At 44.9% G+C, this 21,902-nt stretch overlaps 1 protein-coding gene across 1 annotated transcript; it reads right to left on the bottom strand.

Annotated features, from left to right (window-relative positions):
• Nucleotides 1–342: 342 nt before the first annotated feature.
• On the bottom strand, nucleotides 343–1,689 carry LOC141049953 (olfactory receptor 11L1-like). The gene is made up of 2 exons (XM_073546795.1): nucleotides 1,636–1,689; nucleotides 343–1,263 (listed from the first exon to the last, which is right to left on the bottom strand). Exons 1-2 carry the CDS (start codon nucleotides 1,687–1,689, stop codon nucleotides 343–345), a joined length of 975 nt encoding a protein of 324 aa, XP_073402896.1.
• Between the last annotated feature and the right edge of the window lie 20,213 nt (nucleotides 1,690–21,902).

Here is a 21,902-nt window from a genome sequence, read left to right as displayed (position 1 = left end):
GATCACGGTCTCCAGCCATGGCCGATGATATTGCAGCATCGGCCATGGCTGGATTGTAATATTTCACAAAGTTTCATTGGTGCAATATTACAATTGCTCTGATTGGCTGTTTCACTTTCAACAGCCAATCAGAGCAATCGTAGCCACAAGGGGGCAAAGCCACCCCCCATAGGGTGAAGTACATGTCCTCCAGTACCTGCGGGTTGGGTAACCTTTCAGTGACCATGGTCACCCAGACCACAGGAATGTGAATTCTGCCATGATACTTACGTAGGTGTCATAGGTCAGGAAGTGGTTAAAGATAAAAATTTAGGGAAGTTTTTTGGCAAGCACAACAAGAGATCAGTTTTTCAGAAATATTTCTTGCACAGCTTTCTTAATATCCTTATTTCTGAAACTATAAATAATGGGATTGATTAGTGGAGAAAACACCGTATATAGCAATGATGTGATTTTATTAGTATCTGATGTTTGTGCACTTTTGGGAAGAATATACACACTGAATAGTGTTGAGTAGAATATAAAGACGACGGTGAGGTGAGAGCTGCAGGTGGAGAAGGCTTTCTGTCTACTGAGATTAGATGGAATCTGTAAGACGGCACGGACAATATTCACATAAGAAATGGCAATTATCATGCTGGGTAAACCCACAAATGGAATACTTAGTAAATACAGTTGTAGTTTTATAGGGAATGTATCAGAACAGGCAATGTCCTGTAAAGGAACCAGATCACAGAACAAGTGGTCAATAATATTTGGCCCACAGAACTTTAACCTTGATGCTGATAATGTATCAATAAATGCAGTGAACAAACTGAGAAACCAAGAGCTAAAAGCCAACCTCACACATTGTGCACTGGTCATTATTGAGGAGTAACGGAGGGGGTTACAGATGGCCACATATCTGTCATAAGACATCACTGTGAGGAGAAGACATTCAAATAATTCAGAAACACAGAAGATAAAAAACTGAGTCATGCAGCCAATATAGGAAATGGTCCCACCATTATTTAGCAGGATATAAAGCATGTTAGGAACAATATTAGCTGGCATTATGATATCACTAACAGACAGATGTGAGATGAAGGAGTACATTGGGGTCTGGAGGTTCTTGCTGGTGGCTACCAGGGTGATGATCAGAAGGTTACCACATATTGTGACACAGAATACTACAGAAATCAGACAGAAGAGTAAAGCTCTTAGTTGTATGCCGCCTTGATAACCCAAGAGGGTAAACTGTATGACATCAGTCAGATTGGTAACCTGTGTTGAGAAAATAAAAAAAACTCATGAACATAAAGCTTCTCTAGTTCTAAGATCAAAGTCCTAGCCACCCAAATCTTCTTGGCTGGAAGAGCAATCTAGAGCTATTGGCCATGATATCTACTCTATCACTAGTGCTATCTGCAGAATACATATAGTGGTGACTGATAATAAAGGCAGATTTTGTTAGAGCAGATTAAGGTAATAATTTTACATCAACCTCATGTAACCATTTGGTCAGGTTTTCAAGAAAAAAAACGTAAGAAATTTTCTAAGTATTTTGTCTGCATTCATGTTACCAGTTAATACCCAGGATGCCTCGTTTAGACCATAAGCACTCCAGTTATCCAGATATTGTAAGGACCCTCTCACCACATAAAAATCTCTAACTCTTTGATCTTCAAATTCTAAGCTGACATTGACCATCACGGGTAGTAGAAGATCTCTGGCAAGTAGAGGAAATACAATCTGTCTTTGGGTGGAGTTTTTGTTCAGGGCTAGAGTTTGAAATCTTTAGATCTCTTCAGTGAGATCAAAAGGAAGATCGTACACAACTATATCATGTTCATAATCATCAGGGAATAATAGAGGGAATTTTGGGATGTCTGTGTGTCTGCTTTTAAATTTTTAGTAACTGGGCAGAATGTTGCCATAAAAATGGAATCTAGGAAAGAACAGAGTCACAGAGCCCATCTAACTTGGCTAAGGTTTCAGTCTCTTGGAGGATTCTGAGTCAGATTTTTATGTTCTGTCATGAAAGTGATTTTATGTTCCCAAAGACCCAGTTGATTGCTAATAATTCATGATATCATAGTTACTCTCAGCAATTGAAAAATGGCATTGAAATTATGCACACGGATGAAATTGTTTGAGAGATGGTGTACATTTTGATAACACTAACACCAACCTCTGAGGAATCGACTGCCCCTACAAATAGGATGCATTAATGGTCTGAAGAGTAGTCTTTTTTGCCATTGTGTGAGGGCATGGACTTACTCAGATTTCCAGTTAGCCACATCAGGTGCCTTCTCAGTCAAGTTTGTCAATAATTTTACAATCTTGGAAAACATTTTAATAAATCAACGAGAGTAATTTTCAACAGTTTTAAAAAAAATGTTATAAAGTCTTCAGAAATTTTGTATTCACCCAATTGTTAATATCCTGGACCATTACGGCAACCGTTCCAAAATGTGGGCAGTTATGGTTCAAGATGTTAATCTCCGAGATCAGGAAAATACATTTTTCAAGTTTAGATGGTTACATCTTTGTGTATATCCACTCTGATGTACGTAGTTATTGCGCTATTTAGGTACTGTAAAGCTTGATATGACTGAACATAAATATAGAAATACAAAAAAATTGTGAAAAATGATGTTTTCTGTGATGGAAAATGAGTAACAAAATATTAGAAGTAGCCAAGATTATCTTATTTATAAACGTTTGTTTCCGCATTGTTTATCAAATGATGCATCTTTATAAATTTTCACAGATTATCTCACTTAAGAGGACTAAAAATATTATAACATAATACAAGCCATTGACCTTTCCGGTTGGGCGGCAGATTAGACTTTGTATGCCATGATATCCCAGCGCTATTTTATCTTTGTCAAGGAAAATATGACAACATCTGTGAGTCCAAAAAAAAGTGTAAAAAGGTTGTAGAAAATTACCACTGATGCCAGAAACAAATAATGCAGCAGCCAGAAAAGTTAAAAAATTAAAATATTTTCTTAAATTATAAATAAGATTAGGAATAATCTTACATGTGTCTCTGGGATTCTCTCAGGGATTACTGTCTGTACTTACATCACTTATTTCCATTTTTTTGCATTCTCGGAATTGCTCTAATTCCTGGTGTAAGAATTTACTTTCTGAGAGCTACAATCTTCATCAGTTTATTCAGCTCTTATAAGATGCCGTGACATGCACAGATTCATTGACAATTTGTGGCAGAGCAGACAGAGTACGACATATATTTATAGGTACACCCCGTGCTGTTAGCGCTAGCTGCTGAGATGATGAAAATGTTGTTTTGATTCCTCCTGAGTCCAAATCCAAAGAGAAAACTAAAAATGAAATTACCGTAATTTCTGGGATGATATTAGTAATGTGCTGCATTAAATATAATATTGATAAATAATATGATTTATTTCTATTTTAGTCTTAGCATAGTATGGTAAGTGCGGAGATACGGAGGTCAGCGGATGCTCTATTCCACTGGCTGGAGAGTGCATAGACCAGGGATCATCGCACTGAACGCCTGCTCCTCTTCTACTGTGGTCATAATACTACTCAGGCAATGAAGGTAAAACAGTGTGGCAATGCTTTATTGAACTACAAAACAAGCAAATAACATAAGACATAGAACAATCCCAGAAAAATACCCAAGATGGTGCAAAATTAGAGTCTCATCCTTCCGCTGACTCGCCGGGATAAGAGCAGCTGTGGCTTCAGAGCTTCCAGGTCCAACTACCCCACCTCTCAAATGCACAGAGAGGAGGTAATGACAAACATAGGAAGGTAACAGTCCATTGAGGTACTCAACCTGGCTTCTCCAAACATCTCCATGGAGCCAGGTGAGAGGTAGGTCCCAATCCTGGCTTCCATAAATGTATCCATGGTACTCAGGTGACCAGTGGGTCCCAATCCTGGCTTACCCAAATGTATGCATGGTACTCAGGTGACCAGTGGGTCGCAATCCTGTTTCCCCAAATGTATCCATGTGTTCAGTGATAGTCAATGGAACAGATATGTACTCTTTCTAGAGGGGCTGTTGTCCTCTAAGCTGGCATCCTGCAGAATGTCAAATCTGTGTCCCTTGTAGTGGAGCAATGATGTTCTGGCTGCTGTCTTGTAGAGTGTTTCTGGCTGTGGTTTTATGAAGAGTCCTCTGGATCCCTTTTTAGGGAGGCATCCTATCATTATCAAGTTCACTGCTGTTGTCCTTCAAGTCATCTTCAAGGACTCAAGAGGAAGGTGTGATGGGATTAACTCACATTGTTTGAGTATTTAATGAATTTGCATAGTTTTAACTCCTATGTTGTGCAAGACAACAAGCCACAGAGTCCCACACAATGATCAATCAAAATATTATCAAACATCCATTGTTCAATGACTCTGACAATAAGCTGTAGGAGCTGATATAAGAAGCAAACAGCCATTCAAACATATAAAAAAAATCAAGATTTAACACTCATATGAAAGCAGTATATGGTTCTCAACAAACTGAAAATAGATGTTTGAATAATTAAGATTAAATGCTCTGTAGTCACATTAGGTGTCTGGATTATGCATATACAATCCTCAACAGCAAGAAGGAAAAGTTATGGAGCTATGGAAATCTAAGAATTGAAAATAAAGTCAAGGATTACAAAATTATGAAAAAAAGGAAACAAAATTGTCAAAACATCTAAATTTATTCAGTACTTAGTCTGAATGCCACTTTCAAAAATACACATACTAACACTCCTTGTCATACTTCTGTTTGCATCCTGCAAGGCCTAAACATACTACCATGGCCACCAGAGTTGTTTCCAATTCATGACCGGTTATAGATAAAGTGGGGCCCTGGGCAAAAGTTTAAAGTGGGGGCCTAAATGCTAACTTATTGCACCATCACACTCAAACATTGTGGTTGCATTTACATGGGCTGAGTTCAAACTGTTAAACGAGCATGATCTTAGATGACTGATAGTGGTGGTGACACGTCTGGGGAGGCAGACCTGGATGATGGTGTCATCTAGGTGCTGCTCAAGTGATGTCATGAATGAGCATGTTTGGGGTCACGTGACACCAACACAAATTCCTGGCCATGCTTCCTGATATGACGGACTTTACTTTTGGCTTCACATAGACGGTGACAGGAGACAAATGTGTTCACAATTGAATAGGTATGATGTAGATTAATGTTCATTATAAATAGACTTGCTGAAGAGCCTGGCGCTGCCCGGGCATAGTAACTAACTACGGTTAGTTATAGCAAATTATAATGATTATATCCATATATATAAAGCTGAGTGTATAGCCCCGCCCACTCCACATAGCCACAATCACTATAATATCCCACATCATCCCGTCAGCCAGATCCACCGGACTACTACCCCTAATATCTCACATCATCCCGTCAAAGCCACCTGACAACTACCCCTAATATCCCACAACATCCAGAGCCACCGTACAACTACCACTAATATCCCACATCATTCCATCACAGCCGCCGGACTACTACCCCTAATATCCCACATCATCCCATCAGCCAGAGCCACCGGACTACTACCACTAATATCACACAACATCCCATCAGCCAGAGCCACCGGACTACTACCCCTAATATCCCACATCATCCCGTCAGCCAGAACCACCGGACTACTACCCCTAATATCCCACATCATCCCATCAGCCAGAGCCACCGGACTACTACCACTAATATCACACAACATCCCATCAGCCAGAGCCACCGGACTACTACCCCTAATATCCCACATCATCCCTTAAGAGCCACCGGACTACTACCCCTAATATCCCACATCATTCCGTCAGCCAGAGCTACCGGACTGCTACCTCTTATATCCCACATCATCCCGTCAGCCAGAGCCACCGGACTACTACCTCTAATATACCACATCATCCCGTCAGCCAGAGCCACCGGACAACTACCCCTAATATCCCACATCATCCCGTCAGCCGGAGCCACCGGACTACTACCCCTAATATCTCACATCATCCCTTAAGAGCCACCGGACTACTACTCCTAATATCCCACATCATTCCGTCAGCCAGAGCTACCGGACTGCTACCTCTCATATCCCACATCATCCCATCAGCCAGAGCCACCGGACTACTACCTCTAATATCCCACATAATCCCGTCAGCCAGAGCCACCGGACAACTACCACTGATATCCCACATCATCCCGTCAAAGTCGCCGACTACTACACCTAATTTCCCACATCATCCCATCAGCCAGAGCCACCGGACTACTACCCCTAATATCCCACATCATCCCTTAAGAGCCACCGGACGACTACCCCTAATATCCCACATCATCCTGACAGCCAGAGACACCAGACTACTACCTCTAATATCCCACATCATCCCGACAGCCAGAGCCACTGGACTACTACCCCTAAAATACCACATCATCCCGTCAAAGACACCAGACAACTACCCCTAATATTCCACATCATCTCGTCAGCCAGAGCCACCAGACTACTACTCCTAATATTACACATCATCCCGTCAGCCAGAGCCACCAGACTACAACCCTAATATCCCACATCATCCCGTCAAAGCCACCTGACAACTACCCCTAATATCCCACATCATCCCGTCAGTCAGAGCCACTGTACTACTACCCCTAAAATACCACATTATTCCGTCAGCCAGAGCCACCAGACAACTACCACTAATATCCCACTTCATCCCTTAAGAGCCACCGGACTACTACCCCTAATATCCCACATCATCCCATCAGCCAGAGCCACCGGACTAGAATCATAGAATCGTATAGTTGGAAGGGACCTCCTGGGCCATCTGGTCCAACCCCCTGCTCAAAGCAGGATTCGCTAAATAATCCCAGTCAGATGTCTGTCCAGCCTCTGTTTGAAGACTTCCATTGAAGGAGAACTCACCACTTCTCGTGGCAGCCTGTTCCACTCATTGATCACTCTAACTGTCAAAAAGTTTTTTCTAATATCTAATCTGTGTCTCCTCCCATTCAGTTTCATCCCATTGCTTCTAGTCTTTCCTTGTGCAAATGAGAATAAAGTTGATCCTTCTACAATGTGATAGCCCTTTAGATATTTGCAAACAGCTATTAAGTCTCCTCTCAGTCTTCTCTATTGCAAACTAAACATTCCCAAATCCTGCAACCTTTCCTCATAAGACAGGGTTTGCAGACCGGTCACCATTCTGGTCGCTCTTTTCTGAACTTGCTCCAGTTTGTTGATGTCTTTTTTAAAATGTGGTGCCCAAAACTGGACACAATATTCCAGATGAGGTCTGACCAAAGAGGAGTAGAGGGACTACTACCACCGGAGCCACCGGACTACTACCCCTAATATCCCACATCATCCCTTAAGAGCCACCGGACTACTACCCCTAATATCCCACATCATTCCGTCAGCCAGAGCCACCGGACTACTACCACTAATATCGCACATCATCCCATCAGCCAGAGCCACCGGACTAATACCCCTAATATCCCACATCATCCCGTCAGCCAGAGCCACCAGACTACTACCCCTAATATCCCACATCATCCCGTCAGCCAGAGTCACCGGACTACTACCCCTAATATCCCACATCATCCCATCAGCCAGAGCCACCGGACTGCTACCCCTAATATCCCACATCATCCCCTCAGCCGGAGCCACCGGACTACTGCCCCTAATATCTCGCATCATCCCTTAAGAGCCACCGGACTACTACCCCTAATATCCCACATTATTCCGTCAGCCAGAGCCACCGGACTACTACCACTAATATCCCACATCATCCCATCAGCCAGAGCCACCGGACTACTACCGCTAATATCCCACATCATCCCGTCAGCCAGAGCCACCAGACTACTACCCCTAATATCTCACATCATCCCGTCAGACAGAGCCACCGGACTGCTACCCCTAAAATCCCACATCATCCCTTCAGCCAGAGCCACCGGACTACTACCCCTAATATCCCACATTATTCCGTCAGCCAGAGCCACCGGACTACTACCTATAATATTCCATATCATCCCGTCAGCCAGAGCCACTGGACTACTACCCCTAATATCTCACATCATCCCATCAAAGCCACCAGAAAACTACCCCTAATATCCCACATCATCCCATCAGCCAGAGCCACCAGACTACTACTCCTAATATTCCACATCATCCCATCAGCCAGAGCCACTGGACTACTACCCCTAATATCTCACATCATCCCATCAAAGCCACCAGAAAACTACCCCTAATATCCCACATCATCCCATCAGCCAGAGCCACCAGACTACTACGCCTAATATCCCACATCATCCCATCAAAGCCACCTGACAACTACCCCTAATATCCCACATCATTCCGTCAGCCAGAGCCACCAGACAACTACCACTAATGTCCCACTTCATCCCGTCACAGCCGCTGAACTACTTCCCCTAATATCCCACATCATCCCATCAGCCAGAGCCACCGGACAACTACCACTGATATCCCACATCGTCCCGTCAAAGTCGCTGACTACTACCCCTAATTTCCCACATCATCCCATCAGCCAGAGCCACCGGACTACTACCCCTAATATCCCACATCATCCCTTAAGAGCCACCGGACTACTACCCCTAATATCCCACATCATCCTGACAGCCAGAGCCACTGGACTACTACCCCTAATATTCCACATCATCTCGTCAGCCAGAGCCACCAGACTACTACCTCTAATATCCCACATCATCCAGACAGCCAGAGCCACCAGACTACTACTCCTAATATTCCACATCATCCCATCAGCCAGAGCCACCGGACTAATACGCCTAATATCCCACATCATCCCGTCAGCCAGAGCAAGCAGTCTACTACCTCTAATATCCCACATCATCCCATCAGCCAGAGCCACCGGACTACTACCCCTAATATCCCACATCATCCCATCAGCCAGAGCCACCGGACTACTACCACTAATATCACACATCATCCCATCAGCCAGAGCCACCGGACTACTACCACTAATATCACACAACATCCCATCAGCCAGAGCCACCGGACTACTACCCCTAATATCCCACATCATTCCGTCAGCCAGAGCCACCAGACAACTACCACTAATGTCCCACTTCATCCCGTCACAGCCGCTGAACTACTTCCCCTAATATCCCACATCATCCCATCAGCCAGAGCCACCGGACAACTACCACTGATATCCCACATCGTCCCGTCAAAGTCGCTGACTACTACCCCTAATTTCCCACATCATCCCATCAGCCAGAGCCACCGGACTACTACCCCTAATATCCCACATCATCCCTTAAGAGCCACCGGACTACTACCCCTAATATCCCACATCATCCTGACAGCCAGAGCCACTGGACTACTACCCCTAATATTCCACATCATCTCGTCAGCCAGAGCCACCAGACTACTACCTCTAATATCCCACATCATCCAGACAGCCAGAGCCACCAGACTACTACTCCTAATATTCCACATCATCCCATCAGCCAGAGCCACCGGACTAATACGCCTAATATCCCACATCATCCCGTCAGCCAGAGCAAGCAGTCTACTACCTCTAATATCCCACATCATCCCATCAGCCAGAGCCACCGGACTACTACCCCTAATATCCCACATCATCCCATCAGCCAGAGCCACCGGACTACTACCACTAATATCACACATCATCCCATCAGCCAGAGCCACCGGACTACTACCACTAATATCACACAACATCCCATCAGCCAGAGCCACCGGACTACTACCCCTAATATCCCACATCATCCCGTCAGCCAGAGTCACCGGACTACTACTCCTAATATCCCACATCATCCCTTAAGAGCCACCTGACTACTACCCCTAATATCCCACATCATTCCGTCAGCCAGATCTACCGGACTGCTACCTCTAATATCCCACATCATCCCGTCAGCCAGAGCCACCGGACTACTACCTCTAATATACCACATCATCCCATCAGCCATAGCCACAGGACAACTACCCCTAATACCCCCACATCATCCTGTCAGCCGGAGCCACCGGACTACTACCCCTAATATCCCACATCATTCCGTCAGCCAGATCTACCGGACTGCTACCTCTAATATCCCACATCATCCCGTCAGCCAGAGCCACCGGACTACTACCTCTAATATACCACATCATCCCGTCAGCCATAGCCACAGGACAACTACCCCTAATACCCCCACATCATCCCGTCAGCCAGAGCCACCGGACTACTACCGCTAATATCCCACATCATCCCGTCAGCCATAGCCACCGGACAACTACCCCTAATATCCCACATCATCCCATCAGCAAGAGCCACCGGACTACTACCTCTAATATACCACATCATCCCGTCAGCCAGAGCCACCGGACTAGTACCCCTAATATCCCACATCATCCCGTCAAAGCCGCCGACTACTACCCCTAATTTCTCACATCATCCCGTCAGCCAGACCACCGGACTACTACCCCTAATATCCAACATCATCCCGTCAGCCGGAGCCACCGGACTACTACCCATAATATCTCACATCATCCCTTAAGAGCCACCGGACTACTAACCCTAATATCCCACATCATCCCATCAGCAAGAGCCACCGGACTACTACCTCTAATATCCCACATCATCCCATCAGCCAGAGCCACTGGACTACTAACCCTAATATCTCACATCATCCCTTAAGAGCCACCGGACTACTACCCCTAATATCCCACATTATTCCGTCAGCCAGAGCCACCGGACTACTACCTATAATATTCCATATCATCCCGTCAGCCAGAGCCACTGGACTACTACCCCTAAAATACCACATCATCCCATCAAAGCCACCAGACAACGACCCCTAATATCCCACATCATCCCGTCAGCCAGAGGCACCAGACTACTACTCCTAATATTCCACATTATCCCATCAGCCAGAGCCACCGGACTAGTACGTCTAATATCCCACATCATCCCATCAAAGCCACCTGACAACTACCCCTAATATCCCACATCATTCCGTCAGCCAGAGCCACCAGACAACTACCACTAATGTCCCACTTCATCCCGTCACAGCCGCTGAATTACTTCCCCTAATTTCCCACATCATCCCGTCAGCCAGAGCCACCGGACAACTACCACTGATATCCCACATCATCCCGTCAGCCAGAGCAAGCAGACTACTACCTATAATATCCCACATCATCCCATCAGCCAGAGCCACCGGACAACTACCACTGATATCCCACATCATCCCATCAAAGTCGCCGACTACTACCCCTAATATCCCACATCATCCCTTAAGAGCCACCGGACTTCTACCCCTAATATCCCACATCATCCTGACAGCCAGAGACACCAGACTACTACCTCTAATATCCCACATCATCCCGACAGCCAGAGCCACTGGACTACTACCCCTAAAATACCACATCATCCCGTCAAAGACACCAGACTACTACTCCTAATATTCCACATCATCTCATCAGCCAGAGCCACCAGACTACTACTCCTAATATTACACATCATCCCGTCAGCCAGAGCCACCGGACTACTACTCCTAATATTACACATCATCTCGTCAGCCAGAGCCACCAGACTACTACTCCTAATATCCCACATAATCCCATCAGCCAGAGCCACCAGACTACTACTCCTAATATTACACATCATCTCGTCAGCCAGAGCCACCAGACTACTACTCCTAATATCCCACATCATCCGTCAGCCAGAGCCACCAGACTACAACCCTAATATCCCACATCATCCCGTCAAAGCCACCTGACAACTACCCCTAATATCCCACATCATCCCGTCAGTCAGAGCCACTGTACTACTACCCCTAAAATACCACATTATTCCGTCAGCCAGAGCCACCGGACAACTACCACTAATATCCCACTTCATCCCTTAAGAGCCACCGGACTACTACCCCTAATATCCCACATCATCCCATCAGCCAGAGCCACCGGACTAGAATCATAGAATCGTATAGTTGGAAGGGACCTCCTGGGCCATCTGGTCCAACCCCCTGCTCAAAGCAGGATTCGCTAAATCATCCCAGTCAGATGTCTGTCCAGCCTCTGTTTGAAGACTTCCATTGAAGGAGAACTCACCACTTCTCGTGGCAGCCTGTTCCACTCATTGATCACTCTAACTGTCAAAAAGTTTTTTCTAATATCTAATCTGTGTCTCCTCCCATTCAGTTTCATCCCATTGCTTCTAGTCTTTCTTTGTGCAAATGAGAATAAAGTTGATCCTTCTACAATGTGACAGCCCTTTAGATATTTGTAGACAGCTATTAAGTCTCCTCTCAGTCTTCTCTATTGCAAACTAAACATTCCCAAATCCTGCAACCTTTCCTCATAAGACAGGGTTTGCAGACCGGTCACCATTCTGGTCGCTCTTTTCTGAACTTGCTCCAGTTTGTTGATGTCTTTTTTAAAATATGGTGCCCAAAACTGGACACAATATTGCAGATGAGGTCTGACCAAAGAGGAGTAGAGGGACTACTACCACCGGAGCCACCGGACTACTACCCCTAATATCCCACATCATCCCTTAAGAGCCACCGGACTACTACCCCTAATATCCCACATCATTCCGTCAGCCAGAGCCACCAGACTGCTACCTCTAATATCCCACATCATCTCGACAACCAGAGCCACCGGACTTCTACCTCTAATATCCCACATCATCCCGTCAGCCAGAGCCACCGGACTACTACCGCTAATATCCCACATCATCCCGTCAGCCAGAGCCACCAGACTACTACCCCTAATATCTCACATCATCCCGTCAGCCAGAGCCACCGGACTGCTACCCCTAATATCCCACATCATCCCGTCAGCCGGAGCCACCGGACTACTACCCCTAATATCTCGCATCATCCCTTAAGAGCCACCGGACTACTAACCCTAATATCCCACATCATCCCGTCAGCCAGAGCCACTGGACTACTAACCCTAATATCTCACATCATCCCTTAAGAGCCACCGGACTACTACCCCTAATATCTCACATTATTCCGTCAGCCAGAGCCACCGGACTACTACCTATAATATTCCATATCATCCCGTCAGCCAGAGCCACTGGACTACTACCCCTAATATCTCACATCATCCCATCAAAGCCACCAGACAACTACCCCTAATATCCCACATCATCCCATCAGCCAGAGCCACCAGACTACTACTCCTAATATTCCACATCATCCCATCAGCCAGAGCCACCGGACTACTACGCCTAATATCCCACATCATCCCATCAAAGCCACCTGACAACTACCCCTAATATCCCACATCATTCCGTCAGCCAGAGCCACCAGACAACTACCACTAATGTCCCACTTCATCCCGTCACAGCCGCTGAACTACTTCCCCTAATATCCCACATCATCCCATCAGCCAGAGCCACCGGACTACTACCCCTAATATCCCACATCATCCCTTAAGAGTCACCGGACTACTACCCCTAATATCCCACATCATCCTGACAGCCAGAGCCACTGGACTACTACCCCTAATATTCCACATCATCTCGTCAGCCAGAGCCACCAGACTACTACCTCTAACATCCCACATCATCCCGACAGCCAGAGCCACTGGACTACTACCCCTAATATCCCACATCATCCCGTCAAAGCTACCTGACATCCACCCCTATATCCCGCATCATCCCGTCAAAGCCACCTGACAACTACCCCTAATATCCCACATCATCCCGTCAATCAGAGCCACCTGACAACTACCCCTAATATCCCACATCATCCCGTCAGCCAGAGCCACCGGACAACTACCACTAATATTCCACTCCATCCCGTCACAGCCGCTGGACTACTACCCCTAATTTCCCACATCATCCCATCAGCCAGAGCCACTGGACTACTACCCCTAATATCCCACATCATCCCATCAACGTGAGGTCAAAACCAGAGCGCTGAGTGGAACGGTCCTAACTTCCATAACGGAGATCCCTTTAAGAGAGGCCTTGCATCAGAACCAGAGCCCTGAATGGATTTGCCCTGACTTCTATACCAATGATCCCTTTAATAGAAGCCTGGGGTGAGAATCAAAGCGCTGAGGGATTTATCCTAACTTCCATACCAGAGATCACTTTAAGAGAGTCTTGGGGTCAGTACCAAAGTGCAGAGTGGATTTGCCCTCACTTCCATACTGGGGATCCCTTTAAGAAAGCCTGGGATCAGAACCACAGAGCTGAGTGGATTTGCCCTGACTTGCATACCAAAGATCACTTTAATAGAACCCTGGGGTCAGAATCAGAGCGCTGATGGATTTGCCCTAACTTCTGTACAGGAGATCCCTTTAAGAGAGCCTGGGGTCAGTACCAGAGCATTTGAAGGCAATTGTCATGACTTCCATACAAGGGATCCCTTTAAGAGAGGCATGGGGTTACAACCAAAGCGCTGGATGGATTTGCCTTGACTTTCATACCGGAGATCCCTTTAAGAAAGGCCTGAGGTCAGTACCAAAATGCAGAGTGGATTTGAACTAACTTCCATACCAATTATCCTTTTAATAGAATCTGGGGTCAGAATCATTGCGCTGACGGATTTGCCCTAACTTCCATACCGGAGATCCCTTTAAGAGGGAAGATATGCCTATGGGATGGAGGATGTGTGAAGGAGATATGGGCACGGGGGGGGGATTCATTTCTGTCAAGTGCTCTGCTCCTTTCTGGGGGGCAGACAATGGCTGGAGCTTATGTTCCCGGGGATGCTAGATTTCTCCCAACATGTCAGTGTCTACTGAGGTGTTGTCATGTGGGAAAACTTGCTCATAGCAACCAATCACAGCTCACCTTCATTTAACCAGCTCTGGTGAAATGATAGATGCTTAGTGATTGGTTGCAAGGAAAACTGTTGCTCATAGCAACCCGTCACAGCTCAGCTTCTTTTGAACAGCTCTGGTGAAATGAAAGATACTTTGTGATTGGTTGGCGAAGCACACACACATACATTCAGTTTTATATATAGAGATGAATGCACTACAGTTTCTTTCTCAAGTACTGCTTCTGAGGAAGAATTGCCGAAACACACGTTAAGGGGTCACACTGTGGCTCTCTGGATCCTGGGTAATTATTTTTGGCACTTGTCATACAACATATTTGATATTTCATCTGTACTTTATATTGTGATGTTATATTTGGGTCTTTCTGTGGAATGTTCTCCCTAGACCATGGTATTATCAAGATTTATCTATAACTACCTAGGTCTGCAGTAGAAATCAGAGATAAAACCCAGCACCTCCCAGCATGATTCTTTTCTGTGACTGTGGACATAATCTATTTCATCAATCATGTAATTCTATTTGTATGTATATTTGATATTTCATCTACACACTGATATCTCATCCCCCTTTTCCTTCGTGTGGTAGGGACACAGAATACATAGAATTCATTTGATTTAACGTTTGCTCAGTGTCAGTCTTTCTTCTTCTGTATTTTAATTTTTTTTATTTTTTTCTGTTACAATAAAAGTGATTATTCTTATTATAGCTGTTGTCTGGAGGACTTTTTCCCATTTATAGGCTTCTTTGCAGTCACTGTTCTTCGTGTTTTCATTTAGGGCACCTTAGATTAATATTAATACTGATTACACCCATTACACAGGACAGAAGTGGCACTGTGCAGTGTATATATACAAATGCTAAGATTTACATTCCACAGGACATAGGCAAAATATATATCATAACTCAGCACTAAATCTTAAGCAGTAGGTGAAAAGCTTTTAGGACATATATCCATAAATCAAAGAGATTTATAAAAAGCAGCACACCTATTATTAACTGTGGAAAAAGTGGAGGAATCTTAATTAGCCCATGTGGCAACATTTCAGTTCCTTAACACATATATGTTTTGTTATGGGTGCGAAACGTTGCCACATGGGCTAATATACAGCCCTCCACTTTTTCCACAATTAATTGATGTGCTGCTTATTGTCATATTATGTGACTGTGGGGTAAAAAAGTATTTTGTCAGCGACCAATTGTGCAAGTCCTCCCACTTAAAAAGATGAGAGAGGCAATAGCCATCATAGGTAGACCACAACTATGAGAGACATGACAAAAAAAATCCCGAAAATCACCTTGGCAAGATTTATTTTGCATATTATGCTTGAAAATTAGTATTTGGTCAACTAAAATCATGCAAGATTTCTGGTAACTTGTTCTTCAACAGGCTCTTCTGTCCTCCATTCATTACCAATAGTAATGGAACCTTTTTGAACTTGTTATCAGTAAAGAAAGACATTGTTCACAACCTACTTTTTTCCCTCACTTTATATATATATATACGCACACAGGGGGCCCTGAGGAAGCTGACGCGAAACGTGCGTAGGGGTGCGTGCTTACTTTCATGGACATGGGTATGGGTAAGAGCCACTAATGGGAATATTAGCTCCTCTGCTATATTAGTTCTGTATATAAGTGGACACTGGAAAAATCTTCATGACATTTTGTCACAATTTACCTATGTGGTAACAGGGCGCATGCCAACCCCCAATATAGAAATTCTTGCATTTATATTAATATATAGTTTGTAAGGGGAGTTTGGCTTATATGACTGGCTATCTGTTAGGCTTCGGGATCCTCCAGCTGCACGGGATAGATCCCAAGCATTGTCTGGCACTGTGGTCTCCCATTCGGGTCCAAGCGCTGCGAGTGCTGCTCAGCACAGACATCGGTCCCAGAGTCTTGCTCAGGCTTGAGGAACATTTGGTTACTGCTGGCTTTCCAGCCAAGTCCATGGTAACCAGTGATGTGCAGGTGCAGCTTGGCGCTCCGGAGTCAGTCCAGAAATCACCTTCCTGAGCATGTCCGTGATATGGCGTCATATCATTGGTGGTCGGATGTGTGCAAAAATGGTGCAAGATGGCGATGACCCTATGCTGTGGCAACTTCAAACATATGCCTTGCATGGTCTACATCCTCAACCTGGTGGTACAGCAATTTCTATGACACTATCCCAGCAGGGATGCACTGCTGCAGAAAACATGGTTGCTATGTGCTCACTTGTGCTAATCGCACCCCGCAGGTCATCTAATTGCAAAGCTGCAGAGATGCTTCAGCCTACTGGTTAACTGTTTTATTGGCGATGTTCCGATATGGTGGAATTCCACTCTGCACATGTTGCATCGACAAGCCCTGGTGCAATATGTCCATTTACATAGTTTGAGCCAATACAGTGCGGACGTGATGTAAATCCCGCTTGCGGAGTGGGCACAGGGGAACGACCTCTGCACCCTTTGACATATTTTTGAAATGGCTACTAAGATGTTTACTTCTGGCGATGACATCATCAGCATTACTATTCCGGTTATCTACATGCTGAAGCAAACTTTGAATAGTCTGCGTGGGGAGGTGATGGTCAAAGAGGAAGAGTTGGAATCAGAGAAGGAAGATATAACAAAATGTCAAATTTACGGACTTTCGTGTCACAAGTGGATACCATTGGAACGGGCTTACAGTGATCAAGGTGAGCTGATGGTACCAGACAAACTGTTAGTGAAAATACAGAAGCTGAGGAGAAAGTTGAGGAGGACGAGGTGATGGAACAGTCAGGAGATGAAGAGGATAATGATAAGCTTTCTATTTTCCATGCTTGGCGGGAAGAGATGGAGGAAGTTATATTGAGTGCTACCCCACCAACAACACAGCATGAATGTTGACCTCATTTAAGCACCAACCCGCCTTCTTGTTGCACTTCAACATGATTCCCGTGTTCCTATGGTTTGAAATAGTGGAGACTACTTAGTTTCCACTCTGTTAGAACCACGGTACAAAAGTTAATTTAGCCTGATGGTCCCACCTCCCCGGAAAGGGATGCATACATGCTGGAGTAACAAAATACGATTGTAGACAATCTTAAGAGTGTTTTTCCCCAAGACAGCAGTGATGCACACAGTGTGCATCCCAGTTGTAGACATTAAAACCCGGGCGCATCAAGGCGCCATCACCAAAACATTAGCAGCAGCACTGTAAGTAGCATAAGTAATTTCTGTAAGTCATTTAACACATTTTTTACACCAGTCCGTGCACAAGCAGAGCAAAGTACAAGTCAGACATGTTGTGAATGACTGGAGAGGATGGTGCAAGAGTAGCTGGAGTTCAATATCAATGCCATCAGGGGGGTTTGGCCCTTTTGAATTTTGGTCTTTAATAATGGAAGAGTGGCCTGAGCTCGCATGTTACGACTTGAAGGTTTTGTCATGCCCAGAAGCCAGCGTTCTTCCAGAACGTGTCTTCAGCCCAGCTGGTGGTGTCCAGACAGATAATCACATCTACCTGCCTAACTTTCTTGAAAGTTAACAAGTAATGGATATCCGATAACTTTTGCAACCCAATAGCAGATTGGGCACACTAGGCGATGGTGTCGTTTTTAGTGTTATTTATTGACCTCGCGTTATGCCATCTTTGTGATGTCTTCTGTGCCTGTTGTTGCTAGTTCTGCTGATATTACAAACAATTTTTTGAAATGTGGAGACACGAAATTTGATCTCCATCTGGTGAGTTCCCTAAGGAGAAAGGTGTATCAGAGGCCTATTATAATATTTGTACTCTGTGGAAATTGATGCTGCTGTTGTGCTGTGTGACAATTGTTTGTTTGAAATCTGGAGTTGGATTTCCAGCTGCTAGGGTTGCTTGTGATGAAAAGTGTGTCATGGTTATATTATAACATTTCTACTCTGTGGAAATTTATGCTACTTTATTGATGTGTGGCAATTATTATTTGAAATGTGGAGACTCCAAGTTGCGTCTCCATCTGTTGGGTTGCCTGAAGTAGAAGGTGTTTCAGAGGCCTTTTATACTGTTTCTACTCTGTGGAAATTGATGTCACTTTTGTGTTATGTGAATTATTTTTTCTAAAAGTGGAGATTCCAAGTTCGGTTTCCATCTGGTGGAATAGGTCCACATTAAAACTTCTATTTCAAGCTAAAAATGCTGATCCAGACTCCAAGTTGGGTCTCCATCTGGTGGTTGCCTGTGGTGGAAGATGTGTCATTATAATATTTCTACTCTGTGGAAATGTAAGCCACTTTTGTAGTAAGTGAGAATTATTTTATTGAAATGTGGAGACTTCAAGTTGGGTGTCAATCTGTTCGGTTGTCTATGTAATTAGGTCTCGCAGACAGGCAGGCCTGCACTTACTTTCAGTCAACTACCTGTGCAACTTTTCTTACATTTTTCGACCAATATTACTGTATGAAACTGATGTTTGTGCCATCTGAGTGTGGTTGGCTTAAAACAAAAAAATGGAGGGACTGTATGAGGTGTGAGGTCTCCAAGCTAATAAGACTCTCTTAAACAGCAGGTCTTATTTGAAACTTAAATTCTAAGCTGTAAATGCTTCACCTGGCCCTGATACCTCATTCTCGGCTATTTGTAAATTTATTTTCTATGTCAATTGATGTCACTTTTCTTGGTGTCTGCCCCAAATTTTAGCTGCTTGGGAACCTTTTTATCACCCCTTGACGTGTTGTCTATTCGTTTTAGATTTGCTTTCCATTGAATCTAATGGGGTTCGGGTACGTTCGTCGAACTGTTCGGTGAACTGTTCAGTAGAGATGAGCGATTTTCCTCCGGGAGGGTCGAGTTGGGTTTCGGACCACCCAACTTTACCAAAAGTCGAGTCGAACGAAATCGGCCGACTATCAGAAAAAGTCGGAGTTTCGACTGAAACCCGACCCCAATGCAAGTCAATGGGGAATAAAAGTCGGCAGTGAGTGGAGGACAGTAAACACACCTACAGTGCCTATTTCAATGGCAACAACATCAATTCTTATTACTGAAGCTTGTCAACCTTAATTTACTTTATAATAATAGCAACGCATTGAAAACTGGGGAGTATTTGGCTTAAGTTGTGGGGGGGGGTACAGCCCAGTTAGGGAGGTGGAAAAACTGACATATGTTGAGGTGTAGGCTGGACGATCATTAGCTGCAAATGGAGGAATTGGAGAAGTCGGAAGAGGAGGACAAAGCAAGCTATTTTGCTGGCAACCTATGTGTCATCAGGGGAAGGTGGTACAAAATCCTTTGAACCCAGGCATGGTTCATTTTAATGAAGGTGAGAACACCTACATTTTGGGTCGACAGCCGGGTCCTTCTTTCTGTCAGAATTGATCCAGCAGCACTGAAGACTCTTTCTGATAGCACACTACCAGCAGGGCAAGCGAGCTCCTGTAAGGCATATTGTGTAAATTCAGGCCAGGGGTCCAGTTTAGAGGCCCAGTAGTCAAAGGGGAATGAACTGTGAGGGAGAACATCGATAGGGGAGGAGAGGTAATTTTGAACCATAGTTGACAACTGCTGTCTCCTGTGTGTTGCAATCGATTCAGTATTACCAGACGTGTGAGCGGTACTCAAGAGATCAGCCAACAACATGGTCATGAAACCCCTGTCTCCAACGCCACTTCGGCTGTGTGCACCACGAACACCTCTTCCATGTTGCCCAGTGCAGCTCGTGGGAGAACCTGCACCACTGCTGTGTGCTGGGAATGCCTCTAGCAAACGGTTTACCAGAGTTGCTTGTTTGTTCGCCAATATTAGCTCTAGGTAGAGTTGAGTGAAACAGGTCGGTCAGATTCAAAAATCGCCGACTTTCGCCGAAGTCGGGTTTCGCCGATCGAAACCCGACCCTAGCGTGAGGTCGGCCATGAGGTCGCCGATCAGCGCGCCAAAGTCGCCTTTCAAATGATGCTTTCAGCGCCTTTTCTCACCCAATGATGGAGGACGCACACTGTGGGCAACGTGATGACATGCGCAGCAGCCAGTACCATCTTAGAGAAGGGCATTGAAGTGATTGAATGGCTTTATATGGCGTCACAGGGCTATAAAAGGGCATGCACGCAGACCGCCATCTTACTTCTGCCGATCTTAGCATAGGGAGAGGTGCTGCCGCTGATTCTGCACAGGGAGAGCGTTAGGCAGGGAAGAAGAAAAAAAAACTGCTTCTGCTGATAGCGCTTTTCACTGTACAGTTAGTGTGCAGTGAAAGGGGAGGATTTTTGTTGTATGCAGCAGCGCTGGTGGTGATTAGGCTGCCTTTTAAGGCTACCTGCTAGCTGCATTGCTGTGTGCACACTGCTGTTCAAACTGCTTTTTTCAAAGCACTCCAAATTTTATTATTTTGTCCTGGTGAGTTACTGACCGTTCATTTTTTCACACACCGTCTAGCGGTGTACGCTCCTCACACACTACCGTGTATTCCGGCTGGTATCACGGACAAATAGAAGCTATCTGGGTGTGACTCTGAAAGAAAAAGCTGAGGCGTTTGTCCATTTTTCCAAACTTACACCTTAGAGTTGTGTCCGTTTTTCAAACAGTTTTGTATATCTGCTGTTTGATTACAGTCAAAACTAGACAGAGACAGCGTGTATCAGTCCGTATACAAATACACGGAGCTTGACAATTTTCCATACAGACACCGTCTAGTGGTGTACGCTCCTCACACACTAACGTGTACCTGGAAGAAAAAGCCGAGGAGTTTGTCCGTTTTTCCAGACCTACACCTTAGAGTCGTGTCCATTTTTTAAACAGTTTTGTATATCTGCTGTTTGATTATGGTCAAAACTAGACAGAGACAGCGTGTGTCAGTCCGTATACAAATACAAGGAGCTTGACAATTTTCCATACACACACGTCTAGCGGTGTATGCTCCTCACACACTACCGTGTATCGGTTGGTATCACGGACAAATAGAAACTATCTGGGTGTGACTCTGGAAGAAAAAGCCGAGGAGTTTTTCCATTTTTCCAGACCTACACCCTAGAGTCATGTCTGTTTTTCAAACAGTTTCGTATATCTGCTGTTTGATTACGGTCAAAACTAGACAGACAGCGTGTGTCAGTCCGTATACAAATACACGGAGCTTGACAATTTTCCTTACACACATCGTATAGAGCTGTCCGATTCTCCAACAGTATTGTATATCTGCCGTTCGCA

Source organism: Dendrobates tinctorius, unplaced genomic scaffold, assembly GCF_039654945.1.
Source record: "Dendrobates tinctorius isolate UK_male_01 unplaced genomic scaffold, ASM3965494v1 ptg000151l, whole genome shotgun sequence".
Taxonomy (NCBI): domain Eukaryota; kingdom Metazoa; phylum Chordata; class Amphibia; order Anura; family Dendrobatidae; genus Dendrobates; species Dendrobates tinctorius.
Note: the sequence above shows the minus strand (reverse complement) of the source record. Positions and strands in the feature narration are given on the sequence as shown.

Coding starts and splice junctions, on each gene's coding strand:
- LOC141049953 (XM_073546795.1), bottom strand. CDS start 1,689: ATGGTCAATGTCAGCTTAGAATTTGAAGATCAAAGAGTTAGAGATTTT. Junction 1,264..1,635: donor GAGTTAGAGATTTTTATGTG/GTGAGAGGGTCC, acceptor TTCTCAACACAG/GTTACCAATCTGACTGATGT.